Here is a 23818-nt window from a genome sequence, read left to right as displayed (position 1 = left end):
AAGCTTTGACACAGTGCTTCTGAAGCAGTGTGTTGATTTTTTTGACACATGCACCGAGGCGTCAGCTTCAAGCGACCCATCACTAGTTTCAGGCCTGTTTCTGCTGACTGCTGCAGGTGAGCTGATGTTCCTACACCTGTCTGACCTTTAGTGACCTCTGTCCTGTTCCAGGTTTGTGTGTGCTGCTGCTGTCTGCACTGACTGTTCCTGCAGGTGAATAGATGGAAGGTGGAGTTGTGTTCTTCCTGTTTCTCTTTAAGAAACCAGCCTGGTTCAGTTCTTCTGGGTGGAGACACAGTGGTGTAGTGGTTGCACTGTTTCCTGGGTTGAACCCCGGCTGGTTCCCCTCGTATCCGTGTGGGTTCTCTCTGGGTTTTCCAGCTTCTTCCCACAATCCACAGACCTGCATGTGTGTAGAATAAAGGAGTGGCTGAGCGATGGTTAAATGTGGCTCGTAGTTTAAAAGATGGTCAGTAAGACTAGAACAGCTCCGTGTGAACATCAGCTGAGACATACTGAAGTGAAGCAGTTGCTCAGTGGTTGGAGTTCAACATCACCTCTTACACACAATGTTGCTGCAGATGTTTCACAATAGAAGCACTGAACACACACAGGGCTTTTACTTTGAAAGAGATGCAGGAAGTGTGGAGTCTGTGTCAACAGTGTAACTCAGCATCTTTATCGGAAGCATCATGTAACCGTTACAAGTGGACATTCTTCCTGTGTGGAGGAAACACAGGGCAGGCTTTCTCTCTGGCACTAACTGTCTTTGTTAAGCTGATCTTTGTGCTTCATTGTGAGTGAGTGCTCATGTTAAAGGGCTGTTTCATGTTTCTTTTTCTTCTCTTCAAAATATGACCGACTGAGCACTGCCTTCTCCTCCAATCAGAGATCTGAAAATGATATAAACATTTATAGCAGCCATTTAAAAAGCTGTAGCTGCAAACACAACCAGAGAGCAGTTTGACAGCTGCACGTCTGAGCTCACAAACTGAATTTAAACACTGAAGTGTGTTTTAGCTGTGACACAGTGTCATAGTCCAGTGAAGGAGAAGTCTCTGCTACATCAATCGAGTTCCTCTGTTAGTCTGGAGAATAGAAGCTCTGATGCTCTCCCCGTCCTGCAGAGGGGACGGGAAGAAAAAGGAGCTTCTACTTTGACTAGAATGCTGAAACCTGCAGGCTGTGAGCACTGATGCTCTAGATGAACATGATTCATGATTACTGACACAGTTCTCACTGATTGACATCACTGTGTCTTAATGTTCCTGGTTTCTCTCCTCAGTTTCCCAGCATGCCTCGGTGGTGGAGGTGTATGAAGGGGAGGAGTCTGTCCTGCTGCCCTTTCAGGTACGAGCCTTGGTTTCCTCTGCCTCAGCAGCAGCAGTGTGGAACCACAGTGACTCGAATCCCCTGACCGTCCACGTGCGTCTGCGGAGTGATGATGACCTTAGAAACCAGAACCGGCGTTATATCGACCGAACATCAGTGAGAGCCCATGCTCTGCAGACTGGAGACCTCAGCCTCATTCTGAGGAGCCCGACAGCCAGTGACAGCAGCACCTACACCTGCTCCGTCTGCAGCCACGGACAAGATCTGAGCCAGACAGATGTCCAGCTGAAGGTCAAAGGTCAGAGAAATGTTCAGTCTGTCGAACACAGGAAGTCAGAAATACCAGGATGTTCAGCTGCATGCATTCAGCAAGCTTTCCTGCTCATCCTTACCCAGAATCCTCTGCACCAGCACAGCGGTGAGGTCAGCAGTGAGTCCCAGTTATGTGAAAAGTCACAAAGTGTTTGATCCTCTTGCAGGTGTTCTTCATCCTCCTTCTCCTCCTCCCTCTGAGTCTGCGCTCAGACTCTTGTGCTATCTAGTGGTCTTCTGTCCGTCTGCTTCAGCAAGAAGAACAAACCAGCCGTCTCCGTGGAGATGACCCAGCGTGATGGAGGAGGTCAGGGACTGGATGAAGAATACGATGACATCACTACTAATGTCACCACTGAGCATGACTTCTGATTGGTCAGGTTTAGGCAGAGCCCTGAGTGAAGCTTGATTAAACTTCTACAGGAAATCTAAACCCCACACTGCAACCTTCCACGCCATTCAAGTCACCGTGTGTCCACCCAACACATAGTTACGTTTGTCAGGAGGTGCACGTCAGGTCACATGGAAGTTTACGGCGTAAGTTACTCAGATTACTCACAGACGTCTAAATCAAGCTTCGGTCTGAGTCGATTCAGCCGAGGTTCAGAACAGTGGATCCTCACATCGCTCATTCAGAGACTTCCTCAAGTGTTTGTGTGAATACAGAGAGACGCACCTCTGCTTTATTCATAATTACTAGTCAATAAATTGATCTACAATCATTTTATAGCACAATCACATGTACGAGTGTCATGTGACCTGGGGTCGAAAGACATAGAAGTCCCCTCTGGCTGCCTCTACATCACAGCTCAGAGGTTCAAAGGTCTTAATATCAGCTTTATGTGATTAAATATGATCAGAGTGCTGAAACAGAACTTTTCTCTATTTCCTAATAATAAAGCATTTTTATTGTTAATCAAAGATAAATGAGTCTTCAGTGAGAGGTTGAAGACTCCAGCAGAGACACTGGAGGGGGAACCTCAGTCCAACCTGTGAACCTGTCTACGGATTCTGTGATTTTTGGCTTCATCTGCTCATTGTTGTCATGTTAGATGGTTTATTGAGAAGGATTTGGATGACATCACGCTTCCACTGGATGCCCACCTGCTCTCCTGTTGGGGGATTATCATCAACACAGAACTCGGGGATAAGAGCATCTTTAGGCCTGGCTGTGCTCATCCTTCCTCCAACCTCTCCTCACCAAAGAGAAGAGCAGCTTAGTTACATCAGTAGAGTTTAAGTCATCTCATTATAATTATTTGATTTTCCTAAACTGCTTTAATGAAGTTTCCTGTAATTAAAGTGTAAATTGTGGACGTTGACTCTTGAAGCTTTAGTGAAACACTGAAGGTAAAAGTCTGAGTATTATTTCGTCTTGATGCATTCTCAATCATCCAGGAAAGTAAATCTCCAAAAGTTGAATCTGTTCATCTGGACGTAGCGTTTTGTGGGAGAAACGTTTCGTCACTCATCCAAGTGACTTCTTCAGTCTCAGCTGACTGCAGGTTTCCCCAAACCTTATAAACAGTACATTTGCATAATGACTGAAACCAGCCCACTGAAGGAACAATGGGCTGTGAGGTCAGTTCCTTAATTATAATTATGCAAATTCCCATGACCATTGATCAACAATCACTGACCAAAACCCACTGATCAAAGAACACTGATCAATGGCCATGAGTACCATTCGCAGAGAGTTGGGGAATGGCTGCAATCACAGCATTGTAAGATGGCGAAAGATGTAAAGGCTGACGTGTACCGTAAACCTACACATACGGATCAGTATCTAAGGTTTGACTCTCATCATCCACTGGAGCACAAACTGGGTGTCATCAGGACGCTACAACACAGAGCGAACACCATCCCCACTGACACAGCGGCCAGGGAGGCAGAAGGACAGCACATCAAGAAGGCCCTGAGTAAATGTGGTTATCCCAGCTGGACTTTTGTCAAAGCGGGAAAGGCACCTAAAGAAAGCTCCAGCCGATCCAGGAGAGAAGGACAACCGCTGCCCAGGCGAAAACCTGTAGTGATCCCATATGTGTCAGGAGTATCGGAACAGTTGAGACGCATTTTTTCTAAACACCGGGTCTCTGTGGCTTTTAAACCCCAAAACACGCTGCGCCAAAAACTGGTCCACCCCAAGGATCGGGTCCCCCGACACAAACAGAGTAACATAGTGTACGCTGTTAAGTGCCAGGAGGATTGCCAGGATTTATACATCGGGGAAACCAAACAACCTCTAGCGAAGCGGATGGCACAACACAGAAGAGCCACCTCGTCAGGCCAGGACTCTGCAGTTTATTCACACCTACAGGCCAGTGGACACTCTTTCAATGATGAGGATGTACACATCCTGGACAGGGAGGAACGCTGGTTTGAGCGCGGAGTCAAGGAGGCCATTTACGTGAAAAGGGAAAGACCATCTCTGAATAGAGGAGGGGGGCCTAAGGGTACATCTTTCGCCATCTTACAATGCTGTGATTGCAGCCATTCCCCAACTCTCTGTGAATGGGACTCATGGCCACTGATCAGTGTTCTTTGATCAGTGGGTTTTGGTCAGTGATTGTTGATCAATGGTCATGGGAATTTGCATAATTATAATTAAGGAACTGACCTCACAGCCCATTGTTCCCTCAGTGGGCTGGTTTCAGTCATTATGCAAATGTACTGTTTATAAGGTTTGGGGAAACCTGCAGTCAGCTGAGACTGAAGAAGTCACTTGGATGAGTGACGAAACGTTTCTCCCACAAAACGCTACGTCCAGATGAACAGATTCAACTTTTGGAGATCTGAGTATTATTCTTTATCAGTGCAAACAGCTCTTACAGGTTAGCCTGTAAGAGCCTGGACCATTTTAATCCAGCACGCTTTTGTTTGATTTGATTTCTCATTGGAGTTTTTTTGGGATGGGTGGAGAAAGAATCACAGCAAAGAGCGTTTAGAGGCCGAATAACACAAGTCAAGACAGGATGGTGTTTAAAAAAGCCCACAGGTGTGGAGTGGAGCTTGTTGTTGGTGTCTCTGTGTGAAGAAACTGTAAGTTTGCTTTGTTTCCTCCTTTAACAGTTTGTCTTTCGGAACTTTACTGTTTGTTCAGCTCATGTTGGATTTCTTCGCACAACTAACTGTGTTAACTAACAGCCGCAGATAGAGAGAGGAAAATGAGGGATTTTCTCTGTTTTCATACATGGAGTTCCAAACTAGATGAAATTTCAAACTAGTGCATTACAAACTGTTGGCTCTGCTCTATCAGACTGTTTATGGTGGAACAGGTTTCACTGGTTTTAAACTGACTCAGTTAGTTGTTGGATCATCACTCAAACCATTTAAACATGATCACACATCAGTCATCAAATTTCTATTCAATAGAAATCACAAACACTTTTGCATTTATTCACAGGATATTTTCTGTATCATTAACAGATATTTTCTGTTCATAGAATCGTGTAAAATTCTCTTTATATGACCATTTACAGGCACTTCTTTTCACTGTAACTCATTAAATTGACTACTTTATATTTCTATACAATTACAAGCTAAAATGTGAAAATTCAAACATCTTAAATGATCTGTGCTTCGTACATGACAACATTGGAACAATTCATGTGAAATATTCTTTGATTGTCTTCAAATCACAAACTAAAGTCAAATCTAACGACAGCATCCATCTGCTCATAAAATGACTAAACAGATGAGACATGAACAAAATCACTCACAAATTTTAAAATGTGAGCTTTTGATTTTGACTTGAAATCAGTGAAATGCACTACTTGCACTAAGGCATGTGACGTATTTCCGTTTCCAAATACTACCGCTTGGGCGTTTCCGGTATGTTTGTTTATCTATCGGTAGCTATGCTAATGTCACTTCAGAATGAGTATAAAAAGGAAAGTATTTAAAACAGAACATTTTCAAAAACAGGAGAAGAAATACTCCGAGCATTGCTGTGTCCCACTTTGTTCGGCTTCAGCCGAATTTAACGGCATACTAAGTTTTCATGGCTTTCTGACCCATTGAGAAGACAATGGCTGGTAAATATACGTCGGGATCATTTCACGATTACCTCTCACACCAGGGTCTGCAGCAGACACTTTGCCAGTGATCAACTCATAGAGCCAACAACCCTTGATGGTCGAAGGCGGCTTATTAAAGGTGCTGTACCAACACTTTTTGAGTGGAATGGCTATAAAGTTGAACCACCGCGGCGTAGTGTTTGGGAGAGAACGGAGCGACGCCCTGAACTAGTTCCTGCTGACGATCAAGAAGAGCACAGTCTTACAAGAGATCATGACTACTGCTCAGTCCCTGAGCCGTCTGCATTGGACATATCTGCATCAGCTGCAGAAGACCTGTCCAAAGACGTGGAGACTCTGAGGAAGGAAATACAGGAGTTACGTGTCCAGCAAGAATTTGGGTTACAGCGTTTTGCTGGCTCTGACACTGACATCCGATTCTACACCAGGTACACCTAAGCTCTATTCAAGCTAACTGTTTAAAATATACCAAAGTCACCATCAGTTAAATTTCGAAAGTGTTTCCAGTCTTAATGAAAATAAAATAGATATTTACTTTTTCTCTGCTGAATGTATGCTTCATGTAGATGCTTTAGTATTTAAACGATATCCTAATGCTACAGATAAAATACAACACCAAATAGACTCTTAATCAGACTATGTTATACAGCATACCATTAGCATATTTGTCACAGTTTACATTATTTTTATGTCAGTGTGTAATGTTAATTAATGATTGACATGATGTATGTCTCTCTCGTGAATAGATTTCCAAGCTATGATCATTTGATGGCATTTTGGTTTTTGATTGAGCCTTGCATCTATAAAATGATCCGGGTTTCAAGAGCCAAGTCAGCTGCCAATAGGAACGAAGAAGTGTTGACACCTGCACGCACATCAACGGTAGGTTATGGGTTTGTTGGTATTTAGAACTAGAGGTGTAATGTTATTGTATTTATGTACAATAACATTACATAATGTACAATAGCATACTAGACTCAGTATCCTTTACATACATACACCTGTGTACTACAGCACCTCATTGTTTACCCCATGGTACAGTATGGTATGCATAACCATTACAAAACATTTAGCCAAGAAAAGCATAATTTTACTAGTTCATAGCTTAAGGAGTAACATTTTCCCTTTTGTTTTCACCTTCCAGAGGCAGCTGCTACAGCCAATTGACGAGTTCTTTCTTTTCTTGGTTTTCCTGTCAGTTGGTTTGAAGGAGAGGGACCTGGCACACCGATTTAACATACATCAGTCCACAGTGAGCCACATTATTGCAACATGGACAAATTTTCTTGCGACTGCACTGGGGTCTCAATGCATCTGGCTTACACGTGAAGAAGTGCAAGCTTACCTCCCTGAGGAATTCAAAGATTTCTTAGACACCCAGATGATCCTTGACTGTACAGAGCTGAGGTGTCAGACACCATCCTCACCACTTCTCCAAAGTGAAATGTAGTCTTCGTGCAAATCCCACTGCACGATGAAAGCCCTGGTTGGCATAGCTCCACATGGTCCAGTGACATTCATCTCTAATCTGTATGCTGGTTCGGTTAGTGACAAGGAACTATTCAAACAATCAGGCATTGCTAAGAAGTTGACTGAAGACATGGCAGTGATGGTAGATAAGGACTTCCTAATCACCGATTGTTGTAAATGCAAAGTGTACTGCCCACCTTTTCTATCTAAGCAGAAGCAGATGCCAGCATACCAGGTTAAGGAGACGCAGGCCATAGCCAGACTCAGGGTACATGTGGAGCAAGTCATTAGGAGGATAAAACAGAACATTTTGATAGCATCATTACCATGTCACATGTTTACAATATCAACCAACTGTTTGCAGTAGCATGTATGCTGTCAAATTACCAGAACACAGCATTAGTTAAAAAATGGGTTAAGTGAGACAAGATGGACTTTTCCCAAGACACCAGTGCCAGTACAAGGAACTTATGGAAAATGACCTGCAGCTGAGGCCACTACAGTTGCATTTCTTCCTTCTCAGCTGACAATACTTGATTACAGAACTGGTACTTGAGTGCTGATAGTTGAGTTCCAGTTATTGATCATTCTAATTCATTGCAAATGTTGAATGTTAATAATACTGTGTTACGGCCCTAGCTGGGCCTCCTGAAACTGCCCTTGTGTGGGTGTGGTTTTTCTCTCTGCCTCTTCCTCTCTTGCTCCACCGCTCTGTCTCTCTGGCTGTGTCCCAATTCAGGGCATGCACGCTTGAAGTACACATTTCAAGTGTGAATACGTCACCGCCACGCGACGACGGCTGTCCCAATTCAAAGTGCACTTCAAATGCATACTCCAAATGCGCCGTCGATTTCCCCAAATATCAAGCGTGGTCCGGTGCACGCTTCGTGGTCCCATATATCCCACAGTCCATAGCGCAGCAGTGGGTGTGGATAATTTTGCCGCAAAATACGGCAGAAGGGAGCGGCCGAAGAGTGAACTGTCAAAAGTAAGTACTGAATATTATGTCACTTATTTATGTGCGAATGTTTAAGAACATTAAAACATTACTGTTGGCCACATGTCGGCAAAGTTATGTGACATTAGCGATGTTTGTACTTTCAGCGTTAACTTGGTTTTAAAGCCTTTACTTCTATATATATATATATATATAGTCAACCTTAATCTTACAGAGAATGTGATGATTTTATGGATAATTAAATCAGTCATATATCCACAAACACAACAAGCTGAAAGTCAGTGATGCTGCTCGGTTTGCAGTCCTGAACATGACGGCACAAGCAGGATTCACTGCACTGTTAATGTTAGCTATGTTATATTGCTGCCTCTGTTCGGTGGTGTCGAGCCAAACGGACTTTAACGTGTGTTTGAACGAGCTGACGGTTCACTCGTTAAGCTGAAAGAAAGATGCTTTAATCACAGGAGTCACACATGTGTCCACTGGACCATCTGGGAACTCTTCTTGTTTAGCACTCGTAATAACACAAACACTAAATCCTCCTTCTCTTGTGCTGTTTTGTAGCAGTGTGTACACCTGAGACTGTCACCTGTCTGTCTGTCCTGCACTCTCTCTCTGTTTCTGATTGTGGGTAAGCCATACACAAAGCTGTGGAACCTCTCTAGGCCAAAAACCAATCCCAGGCATTCTTTCTCAATTTGAGCGTAGCGACACTCACTCTCCGTCATGGACCTGGATGCGTAGGCTAAAGGTTTCCAGTGCTCACCTTCAGCTTGCAGAAGTACTGCACCAATTCCATCTTTTGAGGCATCAGTTGACAGTTTGATCCTATTTGAAGAGTCATAGAATGCCAATACAGGTGCAGTTGTCAGCATTCTTTTGAGATTTGCCCACTCACTTTCATGGTTGGCTGTCCACTCGAACTCGTGCTCTTTATGGAGGAGTTCACGAATACAGGATGTGTTTGCTGCCAGGTTAGGAATGAATTTGCCAATGAAGTTCACCATTCCCATTATGCGTAGCACTCCTGTTTTGTCAGTGGGTCTTGGCATGTTCAGTATTGCCTTGACTTTATCTTGGTCCGGCTGAACACCTTGTGCAGAGAGCTTATCTCCAAGAAACACAATTTCTTGCACTCCGAACTGGCATTTGCTCTTATTGAGCTTAAGTCCATACTTTCGTACTCGCTCAAGCACTCCGATTAGTCGTTCTTTATGCTCTTGCATCGTCGAGCCCCAGATGATTATGTCATCCACATAAACTCGGACACCTTCCAGTCCTTCTATTATGTGCTCCATTGCCCTGTGGAATATTTCAGATGCAGATATTATTCCAAAAGGTAGTCTCAGGAAGCAGTATCTGCCAAATGGTGTGTTAAAGGTGCAGTATTTGGTGCTGCTTTCATCCAGCTTTAACTGCCAGAAACCTTGTGAAGCATCAAGTTTCGTGAAATACCTGGCACCCGCCATTTCACAGGTAATCTCCTCCCTCTTAGGTATTTGGTAATGCTCCCGTTTGATGTTTTCATTTAGATCCTTCGGATCCATGCATATTCTCAGGTCACCACTCTTTTTCTTTACACATACCATGGAGTTGACCCAGTCGGTTGGCTCTTCAACCTTTCTTATCACTCCCAGGGCTGTCATTCTGTCCAATTCCTTCTTCAACTTATCTTTCAGTGGCACAGGAACTCTTCTGGCAGCATGCACAACTGGCTTTGCATTTTCCTTCAGTGCGATTTTGTATGTGAAAGGTAAGGTGCCCAGTGCTTTAAAAACATCTGCAAAGCTCTGAACTATGTCGCCTATAGAGTCAGGTGGCGAGTCCACATCTGTGTTGATGTAATACACGCGTCTCACCAATCCAAGATCTTCACAGGCTTTGTCACCAAGCAGTGACTCATGTGCTTCAGCAACGACAGAGAAGCATAGGTGGTGCACTTTATCCTTTACAGTCACTTTTAGTCTGCATGTGCCAAAACTCTCAATCTCCTGTCCATTGTAGTCTTTCAGGGCCGATTTTGCTTTTTGTATTTTGGGCTTGTCTTTCATTTCTTTGATGTCAGATAAACTGATCAGATTTGCTTTAGCACCAGTGTCTAGTTTCAATGTGACAAGCGTCCCATTAATTGCCAGTGGCACTGTCCATTTGTCTTCCACTAAGGCATTTATCTCTGTGTCTGGCTCAGTTTCACAGTTAACCAGACCAACAAAAAATGTGTCGCTGAGATCAGCATCTTCAACTGTGTTTACTGATCGTTTTGTCTTGTTCTCTTTACCGTTCGAGAAGCATTGTTTGGCAAAGTGGTTCTTTCCGTGGCAGGCGGAGCATATCTTACCATAAGCTGGACACTTCTTGGGCATGTGCTTCAGGCCACAGCGCCTGCAATCCAACATCCTGCTGTCAGATCGTGGAAGTATGCGTTTCCCTCTCTGACTGGAAACTGCTCCCACAGTAGCGCTGTCACCGATGGCAATGGCACCCGTTTCACTGAAAGTCTTAACATGCAGCTGTGACAACTCACATGCTTGACAAATCCGCATAGCTCCCTCTAGCGTCAGGTCGGTTTCTCTCAGCAGCCGTTCCCTGACATTTTTGTCCACCACGCCAAAAACAATCTGATCGCGGATCATCGAGTCACGTAGCGTAGCAAAGTTGCATGTTCGCGCTTTGAGTTTCAGGTCCGTCAAAAAGCTGTCAAACGACTCGCATGACTGCTGAATCCTCGAGCAAAAAACGTATCTCTCATAAGTCTCATTGTTCTTAGGAGAGCAATGGGCGTCAAACTTTCCCATGACAAGGTCAAACTTGTCTTTATCACCCGGCTCATCGTATACAAATGTATTGTACACTTCAATAGCTTGGGGCCCTGCTACTGTAAGCAGTAATGCTACCTTTCTTGCATCCGGCTTGCTCTCAAATCCCACGGCCACAATATATAGCTGGAATTGCTGCTTGAAGGCACGCCAATTGCTGTCGACGTTTCCCGTCAGCTTCAAACTCTCCGGTGGCTTGATAGAATCCATTATCGTCGTCCACGATGCACCTCAGCCCAGATTTAGTTTTACTCCTGGTACCATGTTTTGTTTGCCTCCTTATTTATGAAGAACGAGTCCTTTTGTGATCTGCGACATACTTTTATTAACCATGCTTGGTAAACCGAAAAAAACAACCCCCCGCTCACCTCCTAGCTCTCATGCCCCATGTTCTTTACAGATAGTGCCACCTTGTGGTATGGCATGAAACTACATTAACTTATAGCAACAGCTGCTTATTATTACACTCAACTAATCAAAGTGATGTCATGACAAAAATGAAGGACCAACAGAACATTTTTTCTCCTTCATTTCTGTCACACAATGCTGTATGACACGTTTCTCGCAGTTAGTATCATGGTTGCTAGGCAACCTGAACAGCGCGACAAGGGCTAGACCGTCCCATTTCACAACCCTCTCACTTCCGCACTTCCCGTACTTATAGTACGCACCGTCCGTAGTACGCGTAGTGTGCGTACTTCTAGCGTGCAGACCCTGAATTGGGACACAGCCTCTCTCACTCTCCTCTCTCCCCAGGACACAGCTGCTCTTGATTAGCCTTGTTTGCCACCAGAATCCAGTCAGCAATAACCTCTGAGGCTATTTAAGCTGGGGATGAGGTGTGAGCAGGGTGGTTTTTTCCCTCTGTGGCTCTACACGGTTTTGTGCTAGGTTTTGGACAGACAGCCTCCTTTGACTAGTGAGTAGACGGGCTTGTGGGCCCTGAGAGTGTCTCCCCGTGGTGAGGAGTAAAGTAGGAAGAGTGGGAAGTGCCTCCCTTTTTTGTGTTTAGTAGTTTTCTTGTCTTTTGTTGCTGCGAGTGTTTCCTTTCTTTCTTTGGCATTATTGGTAAAACGGCGTTGCCGGCTCTTTAAGTTAATGTCATTTGTAATAAAACTATATTATTAGAGAACAACTGTGTGTTTTCCTTTTCATTCTTTTTCTGGACCCATTTGTTACTGGTCCCCTCACTCACACGCCTAGACCCCTTTGGGGGGGACATAACATACTGTTTAATTATAATACTATATAATATAATTGCCATTGCTTAAATAAGTTTATTGATTTGACAACACAATAATTCATGAAATATATTGCAAATAAAACATCAGTTATTTTGTTCCAGCCAGCCTGAAGGATCTGTTTTCCTTTTTGCTATGTTTTCACTGTTCATTTTTCCAAACACAGGTATCTTGGCATATATATGTAAAAAAAAAGAAGTAGTCAGCCTTTTCTCTGATTGCATTGTGCACATCTGTATCCATGTATATTCTTTGTACTAGGTAGTCCTCTTGTGCCCACACAACAAAGTCACACCACTGCATCCCACTGATGAGCAGTTGTCCTTGCACTTGCCAGTAATATGGGTGGCTCTTTTTTAGTTTGGGGGTACCTCATTCCATCTGCACATATTTGCAGTAAATAAAGTTTTGTACATTGGGACATTTGAATTCGACGAGGCCAAACTGGGGGTATTCACTGGGGTCAAAAACAACACCACCAGGAGATGCAGCAAGCCAGGGGGCAATGGGGTGAATGCCCAGGCCACAGGGTGAGTAGTTAACATTCATTAGCCTACTATACTCTGCTGCTATTGCAGGCTCCATCTCAGTTCCTCTCCTCATGTCTGCTGTCTGCCTTGTTCCCTTCAATATACGCTCTGCTAGTGACTCTGCCGAGCTCTGGCCTCTGAGGTGACACACCTCCCGAAACTTAGAGGCAGTCACTCTGGGCCTGCGGAGCTGATGCCACTCAGATGAAGAGCTTTGCTCACGTGTAGCTTCCTCTATTTTGTGAGCCATTTCCAGAGTTACAGACAAGCTTTTCAGATGCAGAAGCTCTTCTTCTGAGCACACAAACACACAATCTGATGGCAAGATGTCATACCCCTCCAGAGGCAAGTGCGGTGTTGGTGGTGCATCACGGTGTAGTGTGATGTACCGGGTTGTCAAAACCGGCTGCTGATATGACAGAACACTGCCCTCCTGCACCAGCCCAAAGGCACTTTCCACAAGGGGCTTGTCAGGTCTCATGTTCATTGTGGTCACAAGTGGCCTGTCCTCAATATTAAATTTTGCATATGCCTCCGTTATTCTGAACGAGCAGAGATGTGGTAACGGACCCACCATGCCTCTGTAGAAACCACTCCTAAAGAAAACATCAATGACAATAATGTAAGGAAGAAGGTTATTATACTAAACAACAACTAAACTAAAAACTAAAAGGTGTAAAACAGTGGTGCATAAGTTAGAGACTGGGATGTATATGTACATGACTGAGTTAGCCGTCTTCAGAAACTGTAATGTTGTATGTAAATTAATACCTATTCTGACACATGTATGTAGGAACAAATAGCAACATGCATTTGTAACACAGGAAACCAAATTTTACAAATCTAATTACCGTACTCCAGTCTGGGCCATCCTATTTGGTACCGGCTTAGTGAAGATCATGGAGTTGATAGGTCCTGGCTTCACACCCTAACAGAAGACACATTTACTATGGATGGTGTTGCTGTTCATATGTAAACATGGACTAATTCAAAAACTTTAACCTCATTTAAATTACCACTGTCCGTGGCTTGTGCCATTGCTGTTCAGATTCCGTGCAGCTATGCACAGGGGGGGACAACCGGCACTCTGAGTTGTGAGTAGTGTGCTGTTTGGAAGAGCAGTGCCACTGTGTGATTGCACATAACAGCACCTGCCACACAGGAGCACTGGCTATGTGTCAGTGTCACTGGCGATGAATCCAGAAGCTTAATCTAAGAAGAAAGAACGAAAATTAAAAATGTAACATCATCTTCATGGAAGAGCCGAACAGGAACATAGTTCAGTGTTATGGTTACTGACCCCTACAGGCTTACCCTCCTGAATGCTTAGTGTTTCCTTCTCTCCCTATGAAAACAACTTAACCATCCTTGATAACTGTAATAACTTAGATTGTGTATATTTGCAGTATTAACTTGGTGTCAAATGTTTCTGATCACCCAAACACACGTTGATTAAACTATCTGACTAGTCAAATTAGGAGTGATAACGCAGGGAGACAAGGAAAACATTCAAGTTGATGGGCATTTAGGAATGCACTTAACTAATGCTTAAAAGAACTGAACCCCACTGAACGGGGATTAACAACTTTACACAGCTTCCTGCCTACACTTAGTCTGTGTGGTGCCTCACTGACCTGTAGCACAGGGCTCTCACACCGACCTCCCCTGACAACCTGTCTTTATTCGACACTGAATACAGATACAAGTGCCATTAGCATTATTTCTGTATTACTCATGTCAGCACGTCTTAAACATAGATACTTTACACTTAGCAAGAGTAGCATTAGGTAGTTAACTACCTCCTTAGTTAGCCAACTACCTAACGCTATTATAACAGTGTCTAACAACAAAAGTGACATAGAGATTGAAAATGTGACGTCATTCAGGGGTAAAACCGCAAGGGGTTCTGAGAACTCGTGGCAAGAGGTACTAGCGCACGCAGGCTTCCAATTGAAATCAGTTACACAGCGATAAAAAGACACACAAAACATGGCAAGAAGCTGTTGTATTATTAACTCCAATAGCCGGTCGCATGTCAGCCACGGGAAGCCGACGGGTAAAGAGATCGGTTGTTATCGGATTACGTCGTGGAAGAGAAATTGTTTAAGCTATGTTTCCGAAGTAACAAAGAGGCGACGGATGGCCTGGATTGCAGCCATTCGAAGACCAAATATAACGTCTCAGAACACTCCAGCTCACATGTTGCTCCAAGCATTTCCACAAAGGTCAGTGTTTTGTAGTAGTTAATACGTAATTTTTCTTAACATAATTGGTGATATAGGTTACAAGCAAGTCTGGCACTGAACAGAAATTGTCGCGCTATGCTCCTTTATTTAATGTGCATAAATAGTGAATTGTCCTAACACAATACTGCGTTTCGCTTCTGTTATTACCACGGTACATTGACAAAAACATACACTTTTATTCACAGGATAAAACAGTTTTTTGTATCACTAATTGTCCAGTGCGATTACAACATACAATATTATTGTCACTGCTACATTTCTGTAATGCGTACCAGAAATTATTTCCACTACTAATTAATTACCGTTGAGCTCAAAGGTTATATTAATAAACGGTTAACGAATGTGTATTTATGAAGACGATTTGTGAGACTGGTAAACTTACCTTTGTTCGTACGATGGTCTTTTGTTCTACACGGTGCATTTCAAGGTCCTGTACCCATCCGTCGGTAAACTGTACCCGGGCTTGTTGCAGTGACCTGAAGTTACTAAAAACTTCATGAGTGTATGCACTCACTCCAAGAACCCTATAATTATAAATATGAGCGTGGTGAAAGTTGGGCAGCACGCTAACGTCTTTTGTCCACTCTGTGTGCTCGTAAGGGTCTAACCCTTTCAGTCGTTTGATTTTTTTCCCTCATATCTTTTCTTTGACTTTTCGTGGAGTCTGTCTTTGTACGGACCGGCATTGTTCTCCTTCGTTTTGTACATTCCTTTTTTGGGGGGCAAAGAAAAACCAAGAAGGTATTGGAACCAGAGAATGAACGTTTTGCGGCGCTGCAAATGCTTGTATTTGATGCGGTACTTGGATTGTTTTGCCACAAGTTCCCAGCATGCAATGAGCGAAAGTCACGTGGTCTGTTGTTGGAGGAAATCTCCCAAATAGAAGGCTGCCAAAGTAAAACAGAGACACAGTGAGACAATATAATCAATCACATGTACATGGGGTGAACGTCTCTAATGAGAGTCACACCAGTACTCTTCTTTATTGCAGGTTATATAGGCATGTAGGTTACACAGCAGACGGAGGCAGTCTCCGCCTGTTCTCAGAATATAGATTGCTTAACTGACAAATGCATATCTTACTAAACATTCTGTCCGTACTATACTAAACGTCTGCTTAAGTGGCATTTTCCGTTCTTCTTTACACAGGAACTTGTCTTCACAGGCATTTGATAAGCATAGGCAAGGCTTCATGTTTATCAGGGTGAATCGTCATTCAGAGTTTACACAATCACAAGCAAAGCATATTTGAATAATAAACAAAATCTTTTCACATTTCCCTCCTGTTGTTTAACTTTCACACTAGTTAAAACACCATTGGTTTATTATCTGTGCATGATTTCTTGCAGCGCATTTTTAATCAGCACGTCATACATTGGTGTATCACAGCATTTCAGTGTCAGGTGGATCATCATCTTCGTCCATGGGCAGTGTCAGGTATGCCTGCACATGAACTGCAACAACTTTATTAATCATTGATTGTACACATGGCAAAGTACAAGAAGTAAAACAACAGAGTAGGAGTAGAAGAACTCCTACAAAAACCAGTCCTTTTATTAAAAGAGATTTCCAGGAACCACTTAACAGCCAGGTAAGCCAATCTTCAGTGTTCGTGACGTAGTCCTGTTGCTGAGCGTCCCTGAGTTGTTTTAGTGTGCGTAAGGCGTCGGTCATGTTGGAAGAGTGAACATTATCTGGAATGTACGTACAGCATGTGTTGTTAAAGAGTATACAGAGTCCTCCTTTTTCAGCCAGAATCATGTCCAGTGCGACTCGGTGTTGCATCACAGTTATGCGCAGGGCATCAATCTCTTCATTTTGTTGATTGTTGATTTTGCACGAGGCATTCAGGAACAGTCCAAAGCGGTAATCCAAAGTTTCAATCCTTAACATGTTCTTTCCGGTGCCCACCCATGGAAACAGTGAGTGGAGGACCTTTTGTCCGGTGGTCCAAAGCTTAAATTCCTCTGGCACATCACTGCCATAGATGGGGTCATGTGGTTGCACTGCGGAGATGTCTCGTCGTCGTCTTGTAGTCTGAGAGCTATTTACAGCTGACATCTTGAAGCTGTGGTCTGAAATGAAGATTGGGGCACAGGTGCCCGTCCATCCGGGTGGCAGTATGAAGTAGGCACGTTGTCCACACAGCCAGGCCATTCCCTGCACCCAGTAGGTGTCGTTGCTGGGCGCGGACGTGTTTACAGGTGCGCCCTCTCCGTTGGTTGCGGTTTGGTTACAGTTGGTGGTGTTGCCTAGGGGTCTGTTACCGTTGTCTTGTCGGTAGCACATGGAGTGGTTCTTCCCTGGGGTTTGGTCCAAGAACACTGGGAAGTGAACGGACGTGTTCCGATTCGTCACGTTGAAGTTGATCCAGAAGAGCCGGTCACACGTTCCGTTGTCGAGTCCAGCGTTTTCGACGGTGATTACCTCGTGTCGGGGTGGTCCCTGAAAGATACTAAGAAGGTTAAGCGCATAGATGACAGAGCTTGTCTCATCAATGATGATTTTCTTGTGTTGATAGCCAATGCCCGCGAAGCTGGCAGCGCATTTGGCTTGTGTTCTATTCATGTAGTTTCCATAAAAAGTGGGATGTGTTGAAGTGCATGGCATGTGGGAGCAGACGTAACATGCAGTGTTATTAGGCTCTCCCTTAGTTCCGTCATGTACGTAGCAGTACCATGCGTTATTCATCCATGGGTGAATGTGGTCTTGTGTCATGTCACGGAGGTGTGAATTGTCATGCGTCCATCTCGTCCGTAGATGGTGCTGTTCGTTTTCTGTACCATCCTCTAGAAACATGAGGAGCCCTGCTGAGAGTAGGAGGACAGCCACGAGGACAACAGGAGTCTTCATGGCGACAAAACACACCTAGGTCCTCAGGTGAGTAGACTACTGGCAAGAAGCAGAGGGCGGGATATACCCGATCAGCCCTCCCTTCACCAGTCAGATCACCTGAGGGTAGGGGTGCCGGCGCCTAGGAGTCTGGGCTGTCACTCACTTTCTTGCAGTGACTTTGGTGAATCCAAGATGGTCTTTCTGCTATCTTACAGGCGGTTGGCGTGGTGACGAGCACTTGGTAGGGTCCTTCCCAACGGGGCGAGCTCCAATTCTTTCTGTGGAGAACTCGGATCAGGACCCAGTCGCCTGGTTTCAACCTGCAAGATACTGGAGAGTTGTTTAGAACAATCTCTTTATTTTCAAGTAATTTCAAGTTGTGAGTTTCTGAGAACTTTGTGTCAGTCTCATCCACATTTTTACCAGGCCTATACACTCAGGCCATGGTCTCCCTGTTTCTTCCATACATTTTCTCAGTCTCTGTTTTATTTCTTAGTGCTTCAGAGACCTTACTGATTACTTCATTAACAAAATGTGTCCCATTGTCTGATCTTATCAGAGTGGGGATGCCATATATTGAAATAAAATGGTTGCACAAACATTTTGCTACTGGCATCTGCTTTTTTTACTGGATAGATTTCTGGCCATTTTGAGATCACGTCTATGATCACTAGAGCGTATTTTGAGCCTTGACATTCATTTAGTTCAATAAAATCCATGTGGATTGTGTGAAAAGGATGAGGTGGTGTGGGAAAATGACCTCTCTTTGGTCTAAGATTCCCTTGTACATTGTGTTTTTGGCAAATCATGCATGTTCTTACAAATTCTTTTGCTGAAGTTTCGAAATTTAGAGTGTAAAAGTGTTTTGGAGATTATATCTCCTCTCCCTCCTGTTGACGCATGGAGAGTAACTCCATGTGTCACTAAGGCTGCTGTTTTGTGTAGAGATTTTTGGAAGTATTGGTTTTCCTTCACAAGTCATCAAGTCATCTCTTAGTTGCGCTCCGCATTTCAGCCATTTCTTTTGCTCAGCTGTGGGAGCTGCTTTTTGTTCATCCTTTGTCAGTAAAATTGTTTCCCTTTGTAATTTCATAGTCATTCTTCTGATGTGCTGCACACTTGCAAATTGCTAAATGTCGCATCACATGAGGAGTTTCCTCCCATGTAAATTACTTGTGTTGCATCAATCAAGCAGAAAGCATCTCACAATTTATTGTATTACCAACTAAATTTATTGTCTGGTCACTGCTTGGTCATACCAGACTCTCTCTGTGTCTTTATTTTTCCTTCTCTGTTTTCACAAACGTTTCACCTATTGTCCTGCAAGCTGGAGAGTTAAATGTCAGTAGTGGGTAAATTCAGCAGTTGATAAGAAAAACTATTAAGTTTTTCCTGTTTTAACACCAATGTGAGATATAGAGGCGCACATATAGTGTGTGCTCTAGTGTAAGCTGCTCTTCATTGCATGTATGTGTGTTAGTACGCTTGCATGCAGGGCCTCTGGGCCTGTCTCACCCAAAAGGGCATTTTCTTAACAGTTGCCTTTCACTCGCGTGTGTTAAGAAAGGCAAATGTGCTTGTAGCAGTTGTGAGATTATTATGCTGTTATATATTACATTATACCTGTAATCAAAATGAGTGAATCATGATACTGCTGGAGGCCACATCATACTTCTTGTGTAATCAGTATGTAGTTTTAGTTTGCATCACACTTCTTAGTTAAAAGAATTTGAAAATCATTAGATTTATTAGATAGGTTTGTATTATCCTATACTGCTGATTCACTGCTGATTTACTGTGAGTGAGTTACACTGTTTCATGACATTTCATACTGCCGAGTTATGAAGAGAATATTGTATTCAGAGAGTAGGGGCCTCTCTCTTTTTTTTTCTTTGTGATAGTAAAGAGAACAGAGCACATGCCACGGGAGCGTCACCCCCACCCTTGGTGGAAGCAGAAAAACAGGGAGCCAAGGTCATAACTCAGGCTCACAAAGAGTCAGAAAGAATGTGAATACTTAGTTTTGTGGCTGTGGCGCATTCTGTATAGCTTCTTTTCTTTGTTTAGTAGCTTTCTGCCTTCACCTGAGAGTGTGCCCTAAGCATGTGACTTCAGGTCTCCATAATTGGAGTTTATTTAAAGATAAATAAGATGATTTCATATATTGCTCGCAGATCATGCACTAGACGATATGTTGCAGTATTAGCCTGCTTCAATACTTAAACAAAACATCACTCTTTGTTTTATTATTATTATTATTATTATTATTATTATCCTGTCTCAAAACAGAAAATGAAATTGTAGTTGTTCTTGGCTGAGAAACACAAAACCTCTCTTTTTTTTTTCTTTTTTCTTTTTTTTTTCTTTTTTTAAAACAAGAAACTAAGTTTTAATTTCTCAGCCTTGTCACATAAAACAAAACAGACAACCCAGCTCTCAGCTGGCTCTGGACTTATCATCATCAAGGACACAAAAAGAAAAGAAAAAGCTGCTGCCAGAAACAGAGCAGAAGTGTGAGGAAAAAACTGAGCTCACAGACAGCTGCATGTGTGACCTTTAATATGCAGCTTCTGCTCTAAAAAAACAAATAAAAATAAAAAAATGTGTAACTTGCTCATCAGCTTGGTAGTGTCCACATATTTAATTCATTTTATTCAGCTTCTCAAACCTGTAGCTTTAGCTGTTGTATACAGGGTTTGGCTTGTTAGTTGTTAGTATAGGTTTGCTCTTCATCTTAACAAAGTCTCATCTAAGATGACAGGTTTACAAGCAGGTCAAGTGTCTCTATGCACCTGATTAGTGTAGTTATTTCCTTATTTTCTTCATCTCCTATATCATTGTACTGAGTTTGAGCAAACCTTAAGCTTGAATCAAACTACTTTTAACAATCTTCCACCTCATATCATAACTGACTGAGGTGCCTCTTCCTATTAATAGTATGTCATTATTAATGTTATCATTGTATTGTTTTTCCTTTTTTATAACAGCAATAGTATATTGCAATACACTACTTTACTACTAATATACAATAGTATATTAGTTTATATTTTATTATGTATCCATCACGGGTCTGTGTGAACCTGCAGCTTCACACCTTCCCAAGCTGGAGACATTTTCCTTGGCTGAACAATGACACAGCCTTAATATGCCTTATGCATCTCTCTTTTTTATTTGATATATTTTGTGTGAATTATCTGGTTTCACGCATTCTATTCATTCAGCTTGGTTGTCTTCCCAATTTTGTTTCATTGCTTTAATTTATGTTAACCTTAATTTAACCTTTTGTTTATTCCACTTCATTCCTCTTTCCATGCTTTAAAATATTACAACTCTTGTGTATGCTTTGATTTCTTTTTAGTTTCCTTTTCAGTATTTATTTCTGCTTGGAGGGTTTCTTATAATTTAGTTAATGCATTTTCCCTCCCACGTGGGACATTTAGTTTTCTTTGGATTTCTCCATCTATATGCACTAATTTGTCCGGCGCCTGGACATTTCTTTTCTAGCCACTGCTCGTCAGCAGTGAGTTTTGTTGTTTTATTTCCCATTTTCTTATTTGTTTTATATGTTTATTTCTACTTATTTTATTTATTTCTTTATGTATTTAGCGCTTAGTAATACACACACACACCTGCGGCGCTTTCACTGGCACGAGAACAGAGAGAGGTAGCTGACACGCCCTTCTACTTTTGAGCTATTCTCAAAAGCGGTGTCAACTTTATGTGATAAAACACGACCTTCCTCTCAATTCACCAGTACTTCAGCAACCGACAGTAAACAAATAAGTGGAATAGTTCAGCCTCCTTATTGTGCTGTAGAAATCAACTTATTCCACCAAAAAAGACAATAAAAGACAGACAGTTTCAACGCGCGTTCACGCTACCAGCCTCTTAAGGCGAGCGTACTGCTTCCAGCCACTGTGGGCGAGCTAGGCCTATTTTACCCTTTCGGGGAGCTACCAATCACTTATGACGAGCTCAATATTTATTTTACTGCTTCCAACCCTCTGCGGGCGAGCTGACTACCAGTCCTCAGGACGAGCTTAATGCTTCCAGTCTGTCTTGGACGAGTCTTAAGTTTCGTTTTCGTTTTTGCGCAAACCTTTATTATCTCAAAGTAGTCTGTCCTACCTTGGCGCTGGTTTCTTCAGATGCACCTGATCAGCCCCCGACGGTGCGGACCGCTTGTAAAACGTTGACCAAGACCCGAATTCACGCTCTTGGGTTTTATCACACACCTAGTGCGTGAGCTGCCGGCAGACTTCAACGTGGGCTTCTCGCACCGACGGGACCTGGTGAGGCGCCTTCTGTGAGAGCTGCTTTAAATAGGCTGTCTCATCCGGCTCGAAGGACCAAGAAATGTTGGAGGAAATCTCCCAAATAGAAGGCTGCCAAAGTAAAACAGAGACACAGTGAGACAATATAATCAATCACATGTACATGGGGTGAACGTCTCTAATGAGAGTCACACCAGTACTCTTCTTTATTGCAGGTTATATAGGCATGTAGGTTACACAGCAGACGGAGGCAGTCTCCGCCTGTTCTCAGAATATAGATTGCTTAACTGACAAATGCATATCTTACTAAACATTCTGTCCGTACTATACTAAACGTCTGCTTAAGTGGCATTTTCCGTTCTTCTTTACACAGGAACTTGTCTTCACAGGCATTTGATAAGCATAGGCAAGGCTTCATGTTTATCAGGGTGAATCGTCATTCAGAGTTTACACAATCACAAGCAAAGCATATTTGAATAATAAACAAAATCTTTTCACATCTGTCAATCTCTATTATTTAAGAAAACCTCAACTATAGTTTCGGACAACATAAAACACCGTTTAAGAAAACATGTAATGTAGAGAATTGACATCAAGTGAAGGACATAGCGGAGTAACGTAGTGTTTGCATTTGATTAGCTAGCGTTTCTTTGTTGGTTAATTTACATTAACCGACAAAGCGTTATTAAGTAACGCGTTACAGTAACTACGTTATTATTGTGGTAACGAGCACGGTAACTAGTTATTATGCCAAAACCAGGAACGCGTTACTCGTTACTGGGATTTAGATAGGCTCGTTATTCGTTACTTCTTGCGGTGGCTATCACGGAGCTTCCACAGATTCAGTAACATTAGCAAGTGGTGGAGGCCAGCAGGTGGATGAAGGAAAAGGGAGGCAAGAGGAGAGACCTGAAGCGGCCGCCGGTCCGCGTGTCAGGTAAACTGAACTTCAGGTAAGAAGTTATGACCTGCAGTCTATCTGGGTCAGATATAAACCAAGTTTAGGTGGAGTTTATTTTCGGTATGCTGACATTTTCGTACTGCGTGCTAGCTAGCATGACGGAGTTTCTATACAGCTGGGTGGGTGCTATGTTACTGATGTTGAACTTTATTTTGTTCATAAGGTTAATTATTAGAGTTGCCAACCGTCCCGTAAAAAACAGAATTGTCTCGTATTCAGAGAAAATATTACGCGTTTCGTACTGAGGTGAAAAGGAACACAGTTTGTCCCGGACTTCAGCTACAATGAAAAAGACACAAAGCTGAAGCTGCACAGCTGCCTCTTCTTCTCTCATTCTCTCCTGTTTCTACTTCAATCACGAAACTGATCAATGATCAGCTGATCGGCTTTGCTCTCTTGTTTATTTATCGCCCACTTTGCGCCAGAAAGAGGAAACCAGCGGATGTTGTGCTAAACATCAGCAGCACATTTAAGATTTATCAGCTGTTGTTAGAATTTATTTAATATTAATTTCTAGTATCAGCTGATGTTTGCTGGAGCCACAGCTGTAAAGCTGCTGGTCATAATATCGGTTTGGTTATCTGGTGAGAGGGAAACATGAAGATGAAACCAGGAGATGTCCTTACTGAATCATCAGAGCTGAACAGGTGATGGAGAAACAGGTTTACCTTTTAGGTGACATGAATGAGTTGAAGGGAAGTTATGAACTGTTTCTGAGAGACAAATAACACCAGCATCCTTTTCTACGTAGCTGACAGCTGGTAACTGTGCAGGGGCGGGTCTAGCAAAGTGTTGCCAGGGGGCCA

General features: G+C 42.9%; 2 protein-coding genes and 1 long non-coding RNA gene across 3 annotated transcripts; 1 reads left to right on the top strand and 2 right to left on the bottom strand.

The window, feature by feature from the left end:
• Positions 1–1166: 1166 nt before the first annotated feature.
• Positions 1167–7087, top strand: LOC102076109 (uncharacterized). Its single transcript, XM_025905280.1, has 7 exons — positions 1167–1185; positions 1286–1664; positions 1899–2003; positions 5669–6109; positions 6428–6563; positions 6826–6933; positions 7082–7087. The coding sequence occupies exons 1-7, from the start codon at positions 1167–1169 to the stop codon at positions 7085–7087; spliced, it is 1194 nt and encodes a 397-aa protein (XP_025761065.1).
• Positions 7088–13256: 6169 nt separating this feature from the next.
• Positions 13257–13873, bottom strand: LOC112846423 (uncharacterized). Its single transcript, XR_003219360.1, has 3 exons — positions 13713–13873; positions 13548–13624; positions 13257–13292 (listed from the first exon to the last, which is right to left on the bottom strand). It is a non-coding gene; the product is annotated as an uncharacterized LOC112846423 (long non-coding RNA).
• Positions 13874–15788: 1915 nt separating this feature from the next.
• Positions 15789–21963, bottom strand: LOC112846046 (uncharacterized). The gene is made up of 3 exons (XM_025905279.1): positions 21906–21963; positions 16808–18107; positions 15789–15829 (listed from the first exon to the last, which is right to left on the bottom strand). The coding sequence occupies exons 2-3, from the start codon at positions 17793–17795 to the stop codon at positions 15789–15791; spliced, it is 1029 nt and encodes a 342-aa protein (XP_025761064.1). The 5' UTR covers positions 17796–18107; positions 21906–21963.
• Positions 21964–23818: the final 1855 nt, after the last annotated feature.

The sequence above is a fragment of the Oreochromis niloticus genome, linkage group LG3, assembly GCF_001858045.2.
Source record: "Oreochromis niloticus isolate F11D_XX linkage group LG3, O_niloticus_UMD_NMBU, whole genome shotgun sequence".
In the NCBI taxonomy this organism is placed as follows: Eukaryota; Metazoa; Chordata; class Actinopteri; order Cichliformes; family Cichlidae; genus Oreochromis; species Oreochromis niloticus.
The sequence above is the reverse complement of the archived record's forward strand: the minus strand, read 5'-3'. Positions and strand labels throughout refer to the sequence as shown.